The 16926-nt window shown below is 38.3% G+C and overlaps 2 protein-coding genes across 6 annotated transcripts in view; both read right to left on the reverse strand.

Moving 5' to 3' along the window:
* LOC103151017 (membrane-associated phosphatidylinositol transfer protein 2) overlaps positions 1-16926 on the reverse strand; it is a 96637-nt gene that overhangs the window by 46698 nt on the left and 33013 nt on the right. The window lies entirely within an intron of this gene.
* Positions 44-16926, reverse strand: part of LOC103151035 (membrane-associated phosphatidylinositol transfer protein 2-like) — a 49951-nt gene continuing 33068 nt past the window's right edge. For all 4 annotated transcript variants that reach the window (XM_016681088.1, XM_016681089.1, XM_007570865.2 and 1 more), the window contains exons 3-10: positions 8682-8896; positions 7302-7423; positions 6683-6916; positions 5066-5404; positions 4084-4179; positions 1849-1953; positions 1684-1739; positions 44-391 (exon numbers count right to left, since the gene is read on the reverse strand). In XM_016681088.1, coding sequence (XP_016536574.1) covers positions 284-391; positions 1684-1739; positions 1849-1953; positions 4084-4179; positions 5066-5404; positions 6683-6916; positions 7302-7423; positions 8682-8896 — 1275 coding nt within the window. In that variant the 3' untranslated portion in view covers positions 44-283. The remainder of the gene's footprint in view (positions 392-1683; positions 1740-1848; positions 1954-4083; positions 4180-5065; positions 5405-6682; positions 6917-7301; positions 7424-8681; positions 8897-16926) is intronic.

The raw sequence follows: 16926 nt of genomic DNA on the forward strand, positions 1-16926 counted from the left end.
AAAACCTTTTCACCAATCAACTAGTCTTACCTTTATTGTCTTTGCTTTTTGTCAGATTGATCTTAAAACACCTTATCTAGGCTTAGAGAAAAATTTCACTAATTTAATATGTTCACAAAGTTAATCTGAATCAAATCTATATTCCTTTTATTACATCTTCATTGAGCTCTTGTGATACTTTTCTTTGCTCATATTAAACTCGAGATGAAGAATGGGTTCAGCTGACCATGAACACAAATAAAAACCATGAAAGGTTTTTGTTTTCTGAAAAATGTTCCAAAGATTAACACGCTGTTGTACCAGAGCCGGTGTCCAGTATGTTACCACCATGCAGGACCAGAATGAGGACGTGGATTTTGGACGGCTGGGGACACTGCTGGGACGGACAGTCCTGCAGACAACAGGAAGGGAGACACAGAAGGAAAAAACAAGGGCTGGTTAATAGGAAAGATGGAGCAAATGTTAACAAAAAAGCGATAAATCACTAAAGTTCCCCATTTTTATGCGTCATAGTAAAACATGAAGCACAAAGTTTTTTTGTTTTTTTTTATTTATGTCAAGCTAAAGATTCAGATTTTTTATTGCATTGCTGTAAGAATAACCAATTTAATCAGGAATCTGAATTAAGGAAAGGAAACTTCAGGTTTGGACAGAAACATTTGCAAATCTGGGTTAAAAGGTTAAAAATCCAAATAAAAGGAACTGAAAGGAAATGGATTTGATAAAAAAAAAGATAAAGACTAGCAGGAAATGAAGGTGAACACAATGAAATATTTATGGAGAGAGGATCGGAGGAAAGATGGTGGGAAAAGATTTGGAAGCAAAACCCCTGACATCATCTCATGTAAGAATCAGAGTCTGATGAGAAAACAGCAGGAAATAAATTTTAGTGTAATGAAAAAAAGGATAGAATTCATTTTCAATAAATTAGAATATTATTCAAGTTAGTTTACTTAACATTATATAGATTAATAACAGACTGATATTTAAAGCTTTGTTGATTATGATGATTTGAAATGAAAACGCTGCATTTAAGATTAGAATATTACATCAGACCAACAAAAAACAACATTTTTAATAGACATGTTGGCTTAATGAAAAGCATGTTTTATCTGCTAAAGGTTATTTTCAAAATGTACTTTTAATCTGACAATCAAGCCTCAAAAGAAAACAAAATTCTAATTTATCTGTAATTAATCCCCAGTCACATCATACATGTATTTGTATTAACACATGTATGTATTAATGTCAAAGTTAAGGGGTCATTTGGGTTCAAACAGAGTCAGTTATAACTTAGCATTTATTTATTCATCCTAATAATTGTTCAACTTCTTTTAAAGTCATCTTAGTTCGTGTTTTCTTGTTGTTTTTTGAGTTCCTGGTATGACTGAAACTTGAAGTAAAATATAAAGTCTTGCTAAAACGGATATGCGGCCTCTCATGCTCTTCTGGCCACACTCATAAAATAAATGGACCCAGTAGAAGAGAGAAGCTGGGCCTTTCATGTCTATTTATTGGGGAAATACTGTAAACAGAGCTGGAGACTGCAGGGGACAGACAGTCCTTCTAACTACACCAGCATGGAGGGTCAAAGGTTATTTAGCAGATGGGTCACTGCCTGTGAGAATTAGATTTTTTTTTTTATCCATGGAGTTAAAGTGAGAGTACGAGTGAAGCCTGTACCTCCATCTGGGTGTCCTCAGTGACGCTGTAGTCCTCACTCGACTCCTGATACGCTTCTGTTTGAATAGAAATCAACAACTCAGATATTTATCTTTTTAAAAAAGTGAATTATTTTATCTACGATTGTAGTTTTCTTTAGAATGAATATCATGAATGGTCGTCTACCTTGTGCTTCATCCACTTCTATTGTCTCGATCTTGTCCATGAGGTCATTAGAGCTCCACTTGGTGATTTCCTTGGAGAACATGTCCTCGTTATCTGACAGGTCCTCTGCAAAACGACCACAAGAACTCACATGTAGCACTAGCCTCTTCTTGAAAGCAATATTTTCTACACAGACTGTGGTTTATGGCTCTTTTTGAAATCTTCAAATTCAGTTTCGGTGGCTCAGTACATCCTGTCAGACGAATCGACTGATTGAGATCAGAGCATATTCATGTCAAGTCAAAGGAACTGTCGTCAGGGTTTCTGCAGGTTTCAGATTTAATGCCTTTAAACAACCTTTTAAAGAGAATTATAAATTAAATTTAAGATGTGAATTACGAGAGAAATGTACAAAATAAAAATGCATATTCTATACCCAATTAGTGCTAAGACTGTCACAATAATCAATAAATCAATTAATCACATGATAAATTAAAACAAACTCAATGATTCTGATTGCCATGATTTATCGATTTTCTCTTTCTACCAAAAACTGGATGATAAAAGTCTCCAGTCTGGTGCTTCGGTCTCATCTAGTCATTTTTTTTGAAGGACAGTTTTGTTTACAGAAACTTCATAATTACATTTGTTTGTTGTTTTGTTTATTCAGTTTTGGATATTTAAGATGGCTTCTGGTTCCAGGGTTAAATGTTCATTAGAATTTAATGTTTATTGGTCTTTGAGGATGTGCTCTTGCAATAATACTATAATGGTACTACTACCATTATAGTACTTGAGAATGGTCTCAAAACAACAATATTATTGTTTATCGCAATGACTTCTAGAACAATTTATTGTACAGCAAAATGTATTATCATCACAGGCCTAAGTAGTGCACAGAGTCCACCTGACCTCATATGGGTCGGGAGCAAAAGTGAGCCAGTGGTGAAGATGAGCATCGTCCAGCTACCTGACAATAAATTACACTTTCTCATGATAAACACAAAAAACAGCTAGCATTTTAAGTATTTAGGGCAAGCTTACAATTTTTTAAAAGAAATTTAAGACATTTTAAGGCCTTAATTTTAAATGCACAAACTTAAGGCGTTTTAAAGATGCTAAGAGCTCTGGTTGAGCTCAGAGACTCTGTCAAATCTGAGTTAAAAATATTTTACTGGGACAAAACAGACAAAACAGAAGAAAAAGTTTATTTTCTTCTGAAGAATTACAGTCGAACTTCAGTAAGTTGTAGTTTTTGGTGGCACATTTTGTTTTACATTTCTTTTCGTATAAAGTGTTCCAAAATGTCTATAATTTTCCTTTCTCTGTGTTGTAAAGTTACATCTATCACATAAAATCTAACTGAAATACATTTGCTTTCCATTGCATCTCAGTTTGTTTTGTTAAGGTCTATTTTACAATCCATCCGGCATCTGAGCACCATCTGCTTTACCTGCAGAACAATCAAACTGTCCATCCTTGGAAAAATGTGCACAGACGTTGCTTTGTCTTACTTTAAATGGCCTTAAGAAATTCAATCTGAAAACAAGAATACTTATTTTAGTCACATTCTTTGGCAAGGAGGATATTTTTCTCCTTTACGTGCCCAAAGTTTTCCACAGCACTTTATTAATATTGAGCATTGAGCGCTGTACTGTGTGGTTTGGGCAAACTGAAAATAAGGTGGTGCTTTAAAAAAAAAAGCAGGAAAAAGCTCCTGAGGGCTGCAGCCTGCTTCAGGTGCTGCTGAGAACTGGGACCTAATTTGTGGAAACTGAGGAGTAACTTCTGTGAAGGGTAAAAACATAATTTTTCATAATCTGAAACAATGCCAAGCAATAAAAAGCCCCTCATGTGGAGCGATTTACACCACCGACGCACAAAGCTGGGAACCTCCACTTCAGTTCTAATTACTATAATTACTAATGAGTAGCTGAATGTCACACAAATTTGCTCTATTTATTTTTTTATTTTTCGGTTTTGCTTTCAATTGAGGATGTTTCCAATTAATTTTAATAGGCTATACCTTTATTAGGCTGGTGACATTTTATATTTGACTTAATTTATGACAACATGTCTCTTATCTGTCAGGAAATAATAAGATTAGAAATCATAAAATACTTTAAAAACGTCTGAAACCAAAACCTTGGTCCTGATTCCAGTGGAGCATGTTTGACAAACTGGATCAATCTTTTGGGTCCTGAGCTGCTGCTCATAACGTGCTGATTTGGATTTCAGAGTGACGATAATTGTTACCGTGGGCATCAAAGAACTCGTCGTCAGTGCTGTCGTCAGAGTCCCGGGCAATGCTCTGCATCCTCCACTCTGAAATGCTGTGGTGAGACGGACTCGCTAAAAACATAAACAAAACATTTAATTTAGCTGTTTCTAGTCAAATGCCAATAAAAGTTATGTAATTGTTCTGGAATGAAATCTGTTCATTATAAGTCAGAGGTACATTTATTCTTTCTGCTCTTATCTGCATATTGAATCCATTACAGACTTGAATGTTACTGTTTACATTTACAATGTGTTTGCCTAAATTTTGGTTAACTATACGTTAACGTCCTGATTTGATTTGGTAGATGTAGTAACCATATGCAACCAGCAGAGGGCGTGTAGCGCTAGAGAGCCATAGCAAAAAACACTGAAACTTCCTCCTTGGTGCGCGAAGATGTCAGTGGCTGGTTTATTGAATTATTTCTCAGGTATGAATTCACACATAACTCGCCTGTGCTGTTGTAAGTGGGTTTACTAACTGTTAGAAAGCTTGTGAAAACTCTTTGTTACCCTCTATATTTACACATTTTGTTGTTCAGAGAAAAGGTTTAGCCTCAGTTTGCTGGCAGCTCCCAACAGACAATGCTAACCCATGTGTGAATGTAGCATTATACTGTAGACAGCCTTTGCACAAGGTTTGGTTTATTCTGCATCTGTTATTTGTTATTATCATATTTAAGTACTAAGTTAATTCTTAAGAAAACTGTACTGTTGTTTCAAGTTGGGAATCATTGTTGTCTATGCATGTAAGTTATAATAACTCATCAATCACCCTGTAGCAGAGGTAAGAACGTGTTTATGCAATTATTTCCCTTTTCAAGGCTTTTACGTAATTAATATTCTGTTAAATTATAATGAAAACCGAAACCAGAATATCAGTAAAACACTGTAATGAAGTAAAAAGTTGAATTACTTTGTGTAATAAATTGATAAATGAAAGCCAAGGAGCTCCACTAACTTCCTCTCTTTGATGACCTGTTGGACGATCTGGAAGAGGTGGACCACTGCTTGGTGAGCTCCCCTCGCGTCTCTAGAGAATCTCCAAGCTTTCCTCGAGTTCCCTCGACCTCTGCAGCTGACCCCAGGTTCTCTCCCGGCTGTTCCTGATCTTGGCTAACAGAGGAGCCATTGGTCTCTGCTACCCCCTCCTCATTCAGGCTGTACTGCGCCATCTTCTTGGCTAACGCTAGCTGGGTTTCCAGCTCCAGCTGCCTGATGTCCTCGATGGTGAGACCGTACCATTCATCCTGCCAGCACCACGCCTGCCGGTGGGCTCGGACCATCACTTTGCGGAGACCTGAAACAGTCATTAGCCACATATGTTGGGAAAAAAATGACTTATTTTGGCCAATACTTCTAGTCTTGGAGGTGAGACATAATGCAGCCTACACTTTACTGGAATTCACTGATTAATTTAAAGAACTTCCTACTTTACCATCCCAGAACTTACAGAGTTGCTTTTCCAATAACTTACTTTCCAGAATTTACTTGGTATTTTCCAAGAATGTAAATTAGTTTCCTTGACTTATGGTTGCTTTCTAGCAGCTCTATGGTACTTTCCTAGAAATTTTAGAACAGTTTATTCAAAAGTACAGTTTCTACCCCAAACTGCAGAGGTTACTTTCCAGAACGTGCCCTGCGACAGAATAGCGACCTGTCCAGGATGTACCCTGCCTCTCACCTGGAATGTTAGCTGGAGATAGGCACCAGAAACCCTCCCGACCCCACTAAGGGACAAGGGTATACAGAAAAAGGATGGATGGATGGATTTTCCAGAACTTACACGGTACGTTACCGGAACCCAAAGTTGAGTTTATCTAACCTAAAGTTTACTTTCTAGAATTTATCTGGTACTTTCAAAGAACTTTGAGACAGATTCTTCAAAAATACAGATTACTTTTACAAACATAGAGGTTACTTTTCAGAACTTGCATGGTACCTTCCCTGAACCCAAAAGTTTGTTTCTTTAACTTAAAGATTACTTTCTAGAACTGATATGGCACTTTCCTAGAACTTTGATTAGTTTCTTCAAAATTTGTTTTTCCCCCAAAAAGTACATGTTACTTTCCAAAACTTAAACGGTATTTTCCTAGAACCCAAAGGTGAGTTTATTTAACCTAAAGGTTGTTTTCCAGAATTTACATGGCACTTCCCCAGAACTTTAAGATTAATTGAAGAACTGGACACTGACTATATGTTTTGGACAAGTTAGTGTCTAAAACATATGGATCACTTATAGATCAGCTTGTGGAAATTTATTGTTATTTTCCAGAACTTACTATCTTCAGCTCAGAGGCTATTTATCTTGAACGTAAAGATTATTTTCCTGAGGGTGCTCACTGTTAGCTACATCACTTTTTGAGCACTTACAAGGTTGTGCATGGCTACTAGAAGTGTTTAAGCTTTGAATAATAAGCCCACTTGTAATACATATATCTTTTTTTTTACCATCAACCTCCATGAGTTTTAAGTTTTTTCAATATTAAAATAACTTTTTTTTTACATTTTGCTTTTTCTGCTCATGTAATCTATGAGTTGAGGATAAAGACTCTGACACCAGAACCCAAATACTTACCTACGTCGTGTATGAAGCGCTCGATCTTGGACTGCATGCCCCAGTATCTGAACTCCACCTTGCAGAGCTTGTAGGCGCACATGACGACGGTCTGACCAGGGTTGTGGTTGATCTCCTCGATCCAGTCCTCTGACAACGGGCCCCGTCTGGTTTTGATTGACTGGTACAGCTTGGGGTCTTCTTCCACCAGGTATTCATGGGGAGGGATGTAGTCCTTGACAATGTCTATAGGATCTGGATTGCGGAAAACACAATGGATTGTTAGACCAAGGCAGATCCGAGCTGCAGATATAACCAGAACCAATAACGAGCTGCCAGAAGAAAAATATGTAATTTTCTGTCTCTTATGTAATCAGGCCCTGCAGAAAGGTGTCAGCAGCAGACTCAACATTTCTTCTGCTCCCCAGTGAATTTTAGTATGCAGAGCCTCAACCCCGGCTCTTACACTCCTCAACCTGTGTGCCCCTGTTACAGCATGCCGCAGCTTCCACCGCAAATATCGCCGTGCCGATTTGGTTCCTGTTTATTAAGGGGATGACAATCACACAGAGGATCCCAAAGGAACAATTCGAGAGTAATGACCTGGAGAACAGGCATTTAGATAGATAAATAAACTCACCGACAGTCCTCTGTCTCTTTTCAGCGGAGGATAGATTGAAGACATCTGCTTGATTTCCAGTGTCTGGTTTGTAATACGTCTCAATGTCTATGGAGAATTTCTCAACAAATGGACAAGTATACCTGGGAAACAAGAGGAGCGGTCTATTAGGACGGAAACCAAATCCCAAACATAAACTCAATCTGTGAAATACGCAGAAAACAAAACTTTCTCTATTTGTTACTTTTGTGAGTGACTGTCCTGAAGTTTGTTGCTTGAACCAGATAAACTTTATTCTTTCTTCAATTGTTTTCTGGAAAAAGGTCTGAAATGCATTTAGTGAGACAAAGATATATCGAGTAAGCCTTCATGGATCTGGGAGTTGTCAAATACTGCAATTTGCTATGCCACACATTCATGTTTACTCGATTTAAATGTTAATTTCAATTAATTAATTACATAGACTTAATGAGTTCAAAATTGCTGCGCAGTTAATCACTTTTTTGTTTTAGAATAAAAAAGTCCTGAGTCAGAGCTTTTGTATTTGCGTGTTTCTGGTCATTTTTGTTTCAAAGAACAATCTGGTGGGACTCTGGAAAAAATTATTGTTGTGTTGTAACTTGTGCTAAAAGAAGTTAGCCTGTCAGAGAAGCTTTTCAAGCCTAAAATAGCATCTCAATGCTAAACATGATGCAGCAGTACAGACTTCCCCAGTGCTAATGTTATCATCCGCAGTTCACATTTCTGAAGAAGGGTTGTTTTATGTAATCAGGCCCTGCAGAAAGGTGTCAGCAGCAGACTCAACATGGAAGTTGAGTCTGCTGGAAGTTCCATGGAAGTTCCATGGAAGTTCCATGGAAGTTCCTTGGAACTTCCATGGAAGTTCCTTGGAAGTTCCATGGAAGATCAGGAGTTCCTGAAATTCTGGGAAGCTGAATACAGATGAATATGATCTATCAAAGTGGGAGTTGCTGAAGACGTCAGCGCCGTTTGTTTCACTAATGGATGGGAGTCATGTTTCAATTAAGCCATCTGAAACTTGACTCTTTCTTGTTAGTGTCTTCCCTCCTCCCCCAAGTTAAGAACTTGAGGTGAAGTCTCAGAAATGTTCTAGAAAATGGAAATTTCAAAAATTTAAAATGCTAACCAGTTGTTGAAACTGAGAACATTTCCAAAAGTAAAAAAAGAAAAACTGTTTTGAAATGTCCAAGTTTTTCCTAGAAAATTTCTGAGATTAATCTCAAAATGTATGTTGTTTATATATATATATGTAAAAATTTAATGCTGTTTATTTTATATCTGCAGTGGCCTTAATTTGCTGTCGCACTGTGGTGTTATCATACATGATGTTAGCATGTACGTGTGACAGCGTCGCGCTGCCTTTGCGCGGTGTTTCCTCACCGGGTTCGTGTATAGGGGTAAGCATTCCAGGACTCCTCCTCCACACGAAGGGCGGCCTGAGGGAGGATGGCACAGAACCAGGACGGGATGTGTTTGCCGATGTGATAGACCTTGTGAGTGTACTGACCCGACCCTCCCGGGCCGTCCTCGTAAGGCTTGTTCTCCAGGATCTCCACTCCGCTGCCCTCACCGCAGCTCTCCTCTCTGCTCTTCTTCTGCAAGGCGGCAGGACGATGACGGCACAGGAGGAGAGACATGTTCAGATTCATCAGAGGAGAAAGGAAATGAAGCATACATTAAAACTTCTGCCTTGTTCACAGTGTTATTGAACGGTTCTGGGAAGTCTTCATACAGTTCCTTGTATTCACACCACTTCAGATTAAAAGGAAACAGTGGCTGAGGTGGATCGGTGGATTCAAAAATACTTTATTGTTCCCAAAGGGAAATTAAAGGTAACTCATATTAATTCAAGAAAAGTCAGTTCAGCTGCACAGCATCCAAAACAAGAAGGAACGGTTTTCAAATAAAGCAATTTTCCACCAGAAACACAAGAATGAAAATTTGGAGAAAAACAAAGAAAAAATCTCAATGACAGTAACAGAGCTGCTCCGATGTGCTAAGCGGTGCAATTATAGAATTGCAGTACAAGGATAAGATCGGTTTCGCATGCAACTATCGGCCGAACGACAGACATCCAAAATTAAGGAAATAAGAGTCAATTTATCGGCGCACCCCTGCTACTTTTAATAACTGCACAGTATTTTTTTCCTGTGCTATAAGTTAGACCTATTCATAATTTCTGCTTTAATATGCTATACACCAGATTTTTTTTCCCCACTGGCAGACAAAGGATATTTGCAGGCATGTATTCGCCTACAAATATCGCCGATTACTGATATTTAAAAAGATCAGATTTTGGCCAGTACCAATTTTTTTGTCTGAAATGTCGCCAAATATAGCAAGAAAGTCACTGATTCACCTAGTGATAGGTGACTAATAGCAAACGTGCAGACATGACCTGACGGCCTCTCACAGCAGAGCAAAAGAGCACAGAGTCTGATTTTTAGTCCTTTGCTGAGGTAGATGAGCTCGAAGAATAATCTCGGCTTCACACGTAAGTATCGGCCGATCACCGATCTCTCAAAATTCAGGAGGAAATCGGCGCCGTTAATTGGTACATTGCTATTTTTATTCTCTTCTATTAATTTTTGTTATTTTGCTTTTACTCTCTCACTCCTACCAGTAAATGATTTGCTATGTTGAAATACAAAGTGACTGAGGTGGTCACATTGACTGACGAGGACAGCTTTCCCAATGGGATGAAAAATTCTGTTGCAAAATCATCAGACCTTTGAGAAAACGCCAGGATTCGTTTTCTCCTGAGATTTAAAAGCAACCTCAGCCTCAAGCGGAGCTTCATCAATCATTGTGTGCTGTTCTCTCAATTCTCTGGTCTTTCTCTTTAATGCCCGGCTAAATCCCTGCAGCCCTTGCATAGCAATCCTGTCCGTCAGTCAGGACTCGTCCTACCTGGTCATCACATCTTGTAGCTGGGTGGATGGCGCAGCAGCCAAGCAAAGAGACAAGAAGCACATAAGAAAAAAAATGCTGCTACCAGGAGATAAGACAGCTTTCCTTTGAATCCCTGCAGCCAGAGTCCAGCTCTGACTCCGAAAAAGTTGTCGCCCGTTTATCTCAGAGGAACAATCGCAGCTGCCTATCAGTCTGGGAAGGGTTATCAGGCCATTATCAGGCAATTTAAAGTCTGCAGAGAGAAAAATTAATCAAACTGGAGACCGTTTAAGATGGCTGTCAATCTTCAAAGATGTGGAGAGAGCAGCAAATTCACCCCAGGGCCACACCATGCAAAGGTCAGAGAAATAGAAAAACGCTCCACCATGCATCCTACAGGCAGCAGGATCAGAACAAGACTGAATAAATGCAACTTGTTAGGAATGGGAAGGGCTCTTCCTTCAAAAAAGATTATGGAAGTGTGATTTAAGTTGCATCCAACAACGGCAATGTTGAGGTGTTTGACCACAACACCATACCAGCACAAACACTTCAATCTGACTCTGGAGTTCAGAGGTTGGGTGGCTGACACTGAGGGTCTGTAGTCGTTGACCCAACCTTGAATTTCTCTGATAATCAAAGTACTCCAGAGTGAAACGGCATCCTGTCTGTCTAAACTGCAACATGTAACAGGACAATGTACACCAGGAGGGGCTTCAAAAATAAAAACAAAACAAGGGCTCTGAATGGTCGAGATGAAGTCAAGATTTCTGTCAACCAAAGAGGAAAAATGAAAAAGAAAAAAATCAATGTGCATCTCAGAATCAGTGTAGTATTTCATCAGGCTAAACAGAGGAGACCTCAGGATGATGTAGGGTGTTTCAACACATCATAGTCCAGTAGATACGACTCCACTTGGGACCAAAGCTGTAACATTTGTTGCATTTTCAGGCGGTGCAGTTCGCTTTCACACTTTAACTTATTACACAAACATACTAGAGTTTCATTAAAGCGGACTAAACAGAACTGGGTTTGAATCCACATTTAGCAACTGAAACTCCTGACTGCAACTCACCACCTAAAGTTTCCGATGCCCTTCGCAACCACAGAGAAAGACGAGATTTCTAAACATAGATCCAGACGTACCAATGCCTCCTGGATGTTCTACATGCCTCAGGTAGAACATGATACAAGTAGAACATCTGTATGTTCTACCTGGATGTTCCTCTGGTCAGTATATGAAAACCCTTCATTCAGTGATATGAGAGGAAATGAACCAAACGAATGGTTTGATTATTAAAACCAAACCAAAATCAAAATTGTTCATAAACCATGTCTGACTGGTGAGCATGCACTGCAGATAGGTAGCATGAAACTAAAAGTATAACCAAACGAATGAATTATTTTATATTTTGATTCCAGAAAGAAAAAATATCACAATTAACAATGTAACAGTGTCTGTATTAACTGATTTTACTTTAATGGTGAAACGTCCAAAACCCGAATCTCATCTCTGACTTTTAGTAACATATTTGATACATTGATGTGTTGTCTCACTTTAAATCAAGCAGGGAACATTAACACCTTTCATTTGCTCTGCCCCAAGACAATCCGACGCCTGAACAGAATTTAATTATCACAGATAAGTTCAGAAGAGAGACGTCCAATCACTGGTTTCCTTTTGGCTCAGCGTGTCGCTTCCTCCCGATGAGGGGCAGCAGATGGTTTGAGCCACAGATTCTGTAAGACTTGCTGTTGCATTAGGCTGGCAGCTCTGCAGAGGGAGTCTGGGATTACACCATCAGTTTATGCACAAGCTTCATCTCCTTAAGAGGCTGTCAGACTGTTACCATCTGGGTTTGGTGCATGTGCATGGCTTGCTCTGTTACGGGAGACAAACTTTCTACTTTCACTGTCGCGGTTCAGATTTTATTTCAAGAATACTTGTGTGCATCACTGGGAGTTCATTTTAGTAAAAGTCTCAGCAGTCCAGGCTTTTATTGAGTTACTGAGCTACATGTTTCCAATCTATCGACTGACTAAGAAAGCTTTAACTGTAAAGTATCAAATATCTTCCAGGACATCACTTTAAATCAATTTGCTGAGTGCTTTCACCTGGGAGGCTTTAAAGTTACAGTATGTAACTTTTATACAAAAAAAAAGTTGTTTTTTTTAACATATTTGTTAAAATCATCATTAAATTGTGACTGTCAGACAGATAATCTGTGAAATAAATGAAGCTCCTCTACCTTTTCCCAGTGCTAACTGCAGAAATACTCAGTTCAGACAGAAAAAACCAATCAGAGCAAGGAGGAGGGTCTTAGCGCTGTCAATCACTCTTGTGCTAAGCTACAGCTGGTTCACCACAACATAGCCTGCCACGAATGCTAATGCTAATTAGCATGGCCACAGATGATAAATGGTTTGAATTGTTTCTCCTCCATTAGCACATAGAGTAGTAGGCGAATACACAAGCATGATTGACAGCGCTAAGACCAGAGTGTTCTTTATCTTTACTGACTCCCTTGTAAAGGTGTGGAAAAGCTATAAAATAAATGAATCCTTTACTAAGACAATATAATAAGCTCAAATTAATTTTTTTACACGTCACTTCAACTTGAGTTAATTTATTTTGCGTTTTTAACATAATCACTGCAGATATTGGAAGCCCTTAAAAACACATGAGATTTGAGTTTATTTTTTAACGATTCGCTTAGGCTCCAGTGGCCTTTATTGAACATGGAATAGACAAGAAATAAATTAAACAAAAATGATGGAAACCTTGTTAGACTATATGACATAATGACATTTTTACTATAAAATGTAACTAAGTTTAACTTCACTCAGTTAGCAAAGTCAAAATAGTTCAACAGTTGGTCATAGCAGGACAATGATAAAAAGTAATGACAAATAAACAAAGAAATAGTTCTGCATAACTAGACACAAAATGAGCCAGAAATTATGACAGATTCTAGTTTTAATGAGTGAAACAGTCCAAAACGTTCATATGGGACTGTTGAATCAGGAGGCAGAAGATACTTTGTTTCCACCAGATGATTGAGAAGTTATTTTATTGCATCTGTAGTAACATTGGTCGCAACAGGACCAGGAATAACTCTAGGTGAATACAAATCATCATGATCATTATTAACAGCCAGAGTGGGGCGTTCAGGGTCAAGAACAAGAGCTTAGATTGAATATGGAGCTCGCTCTCCAGAAGACTTTAGGGAAGCGACGCAGTAATGAAGGTCAGAGGAGGCCAACAGCTGGAAAATTGCTGTAATCTAGCAGGTAATGTAATTTAGGTGAGGAGCCAAGGGCCTCAAATGATCCCCTCTGAGACTGCGGTGTGTGAGCGCCGATGATCGGAGCAAAGAGCCGAACAGATTCAGACGCAGCGCATTTATCATAAAAAAACAAAAAACGATCGGACCGTCACACAGACGGCTGATCATACAGACACAACAACTATCAGTTTAGACAAACAACTCTACCTGCTGCAGCAACAGGAAGAGAAACACACTGATAAAAACAGATTAATCAGCTTAATCATCATTAACTGATTATTGAGATAATCTTCAATTAAATTAGTAATCAATTAACTGTTAACTGGCCTATACAGACTCAGAAAAAGGCAGCTTGCTGAAAGAACAACACACTTAGAGTAGGAAATAAACTTCTTTGTCTGTAAACCTGCTCCACCCAGGAGTTCTCAAGTGGCAAAGTTTTAGCTTCACCTGGTTGAAATAATATACATTAAAAAAAATCTATCTATGCTATCCGTTTATTAATAATTAATGTTAATGTTGCAATAATCAATCAATTACTCGCATGACAGATTAAAATAAGCTAAATTTTTAGTAATATGTTTTCATAGAGCAATTGTGTTTCCAGAGACTTCATAACACACTTTATTTATGGTTTCAGTTAATTGTCATTTTTATTTCATGTCATGTTTTTATTAACTATGATTAGAAATTATTATAATTAACAGAAATAAGGTCTTTTAAGAATCTATTTGTGTGTAATTAATTTACATAATGTTTTTCACTTAATGATAAAGTTTCTAAAACAACTTTTAAGAATATTCTAATTTATTGAATGGATGTGTGGAAGTTTGTGGTGGTAATGTGTAAACATTTTAAAAGACATTTGAGCGTTTTAAATAAAAATACTTTCTAATATAGCTATAGATATAATATGAAAGGTATGAGAACTGATTCATGGCTCCCAGAGCGTTGGCAGCGTCTCTGTTGACCATGAGTGGTGAATTGTAACACACGACTTTCCCGAGGATCTCGTTTCGGCCGGGCTGAGTCCGTCCTTAATAATTTATGTGACAGAACAAACTCGACATAAACCAGAGATAAACCTGGAGTAAAACATAATCCTGGAGAAAATCATGGGGGTCCAACCTGCTGTCCCCCTGCAGTGATGAATTTTCACAAGTGTACACGAGCGGTCGCCATAATAACGACATCCTGAGGACAAACAGAGTGGAAGGATGGACTTTGTGTTAGAAGTCTTGCTGGCACACCTGGCTTGTTGATTGGCTCGTTTTCTTCTGAACAGAAAACTCTGGGCGATAAACAAAAGTGTATCTTCAAGAAATATCAATGATAAAACTGAATTTATGTCACTTGTTTTTGATTTTAGATTCCAGGTTTTAGAGATGCACTGGTCCAATATTAATATTGGTATCGGTCCCGATATTGAAAACATTTCTAGATGGGTATCAGTGACAATGTGCCTGATCCATAAGTACAGATCTATTCAGTCTAATTCTATGTTTTGTGCTCTGAGCGATGTCATGCTTTATTATTTATTTTACATTATATTTAGATTTCCTAATTACACGTTTTAAACCATTTTAATGAAGGTTTGTTGTTTATTTTTACAATTTATTTTGTTTCACATTTTTGCATTGTTCTCGTCAGTTTCAGTTTATTATTTTTGGTTGATTTACTCCTAATTGTGCCAACTGAACAAATTAAAGTTTTTTACATGCTTGTCCAAGAAGCTGCTGGTGTATGTAGGTGTGCTGTAGTGGTGCAGAGTTATCAAACAAATTGTTATATTCAGTACATTTATGTCTGTTTAAGAAAAGAAACACTAAGTCAATTCAGTGTTGTTTTTATTTATCAATTTGGCTGATAGTAAACCTCAGATATCAGTATTGGAAGTGAAAAAAGTGGAGCGGTGCATCTCTAATCAGTTTACAACACAAGACTTTGAACTTGGTGCTTCACTGAAGCAAGAGAAGGAAGGAGAAAACAGAGCTAGACAGTTTACCACCATGTCTGTGATTCCCCCCGCCCCCGCAATTTTATTTATGTTCAGGAGGTTTTTTTAAACTTTATGTTGGAAAGGAAACAGAGGGCATAACCTTATGAAGCATATTTGCAACCTATTCTTACAAGGTGATTAAACTGAGAGCTGATGTGTATGGTAAAAAGTTCAGAAATTGTTTTCTTTCCATTTTCCTTGACTAGCTTCACTGCTGATAAATAGCATCTCCACAGTGTGATGCTAGCACCACCAACATCATTTCTACCCGTCCAGTCAGATTTCGGTGGATCACCATGCCTCTGTGGGTTACCTTTTTCCTTTTTCTTGGAAACTGCTTTACGCAGCCTCCAAGCTTCCGCCTCACAGAGCAGCCCTTCCCCTCGCCTTTCCCACTCAGCTCCTTCAGACTAGCCAACAGCAATTAGCAAACACCTGGTGGGACTGCACATCTGCTGAGCTCATTATAGGAACTACTTCTCAGTGCGAATCTAGTAAAAACGTTGTTAAAGAGTTAATAAAGGAGCCATGTTGTGATGACTTCCTGAAGTCAGAGTTTCAGGAAGGGCAGGAGTTTCTTAAAGAGACAGAGGCCCAATTTCAAGGTAAAATCTCATTTAAGTTATACTAAATATATACAGCATTTGTTATGCTGGCAACTGAAGTTAACATAGTTTCTTGATTATGCTATGAAATGGCACTATGTACCTGGAAAACACATGATACTGCCCCTTTAAGCATTAATAAAAACCATTTGTGTTGATGCAAAGCAGTGGGATGTTTATATGTGGCTAAAAACCAAAGTAGCTTCAAGCATTGTTTTCTCAAGAGTGGTGGCATCCAAGTATAAATGGCAACAAGTTAATAGCAATTAACTTATTATTAATAGGTGTTCTGAATTACAAAAATGCAATAAATATCAGAAAGTACATGGGAACACCTCATCTAGGTTTTCTTTTGCTGACAAAACATTTAAAAAATACAAATGTTCCTCAACACACTGGTGAGAAAAGCTGTGCTATTTTTTATGTTATGAAAATATTACATATTTTATTTGAGTGATGTTTGAATCTCATGTTACTTTATCCAGCAATGAGCTTCAGACACCAAGAGTCGTCATGGCGACTGTACCACCACGTCTCCCTCTCTGTCTCGTTCACGCCACAAAACCAAATGATGGCAGCAGCTGCCCCGCTGCAGGTGATGTCACCAGTTACCCCGGCGACAGGCGCTCCAACTGTGACGCCGAGGAGCAGGAACTGTGTGTGTGTGTGCGTGCGGGTGTGCATGTGTGTGTTTAACTCTGTACAGTCATGTATTTGTATGTTTGTCCACATAAGCAAAGTTATGATAAAAAGAAGCAAATGACGTTTCTGTTTTGTGTCTGCACAGATCTAGCTCCTTAATAACTTCATCTGATCAAATTTAAATGAGTTAGGTTGCATAT

Source organism: Poecilia formosa, unplaced genomic scaffold, assembly GCF_000485575.1.
Source record: "Poecilia formosa unplaced genomic scaffold, Poecilia_formosa-5.1.2 Scaffold269, whole genome shotgun sequence".
Classification (NCBI taxonomy): domain Eukaryota; kingdom Metazoa; phylum Chordata; class Actinopteri; order Cyprinodontiformes; family Poeciliidae; genus Poecilia; species Poecilia formosa.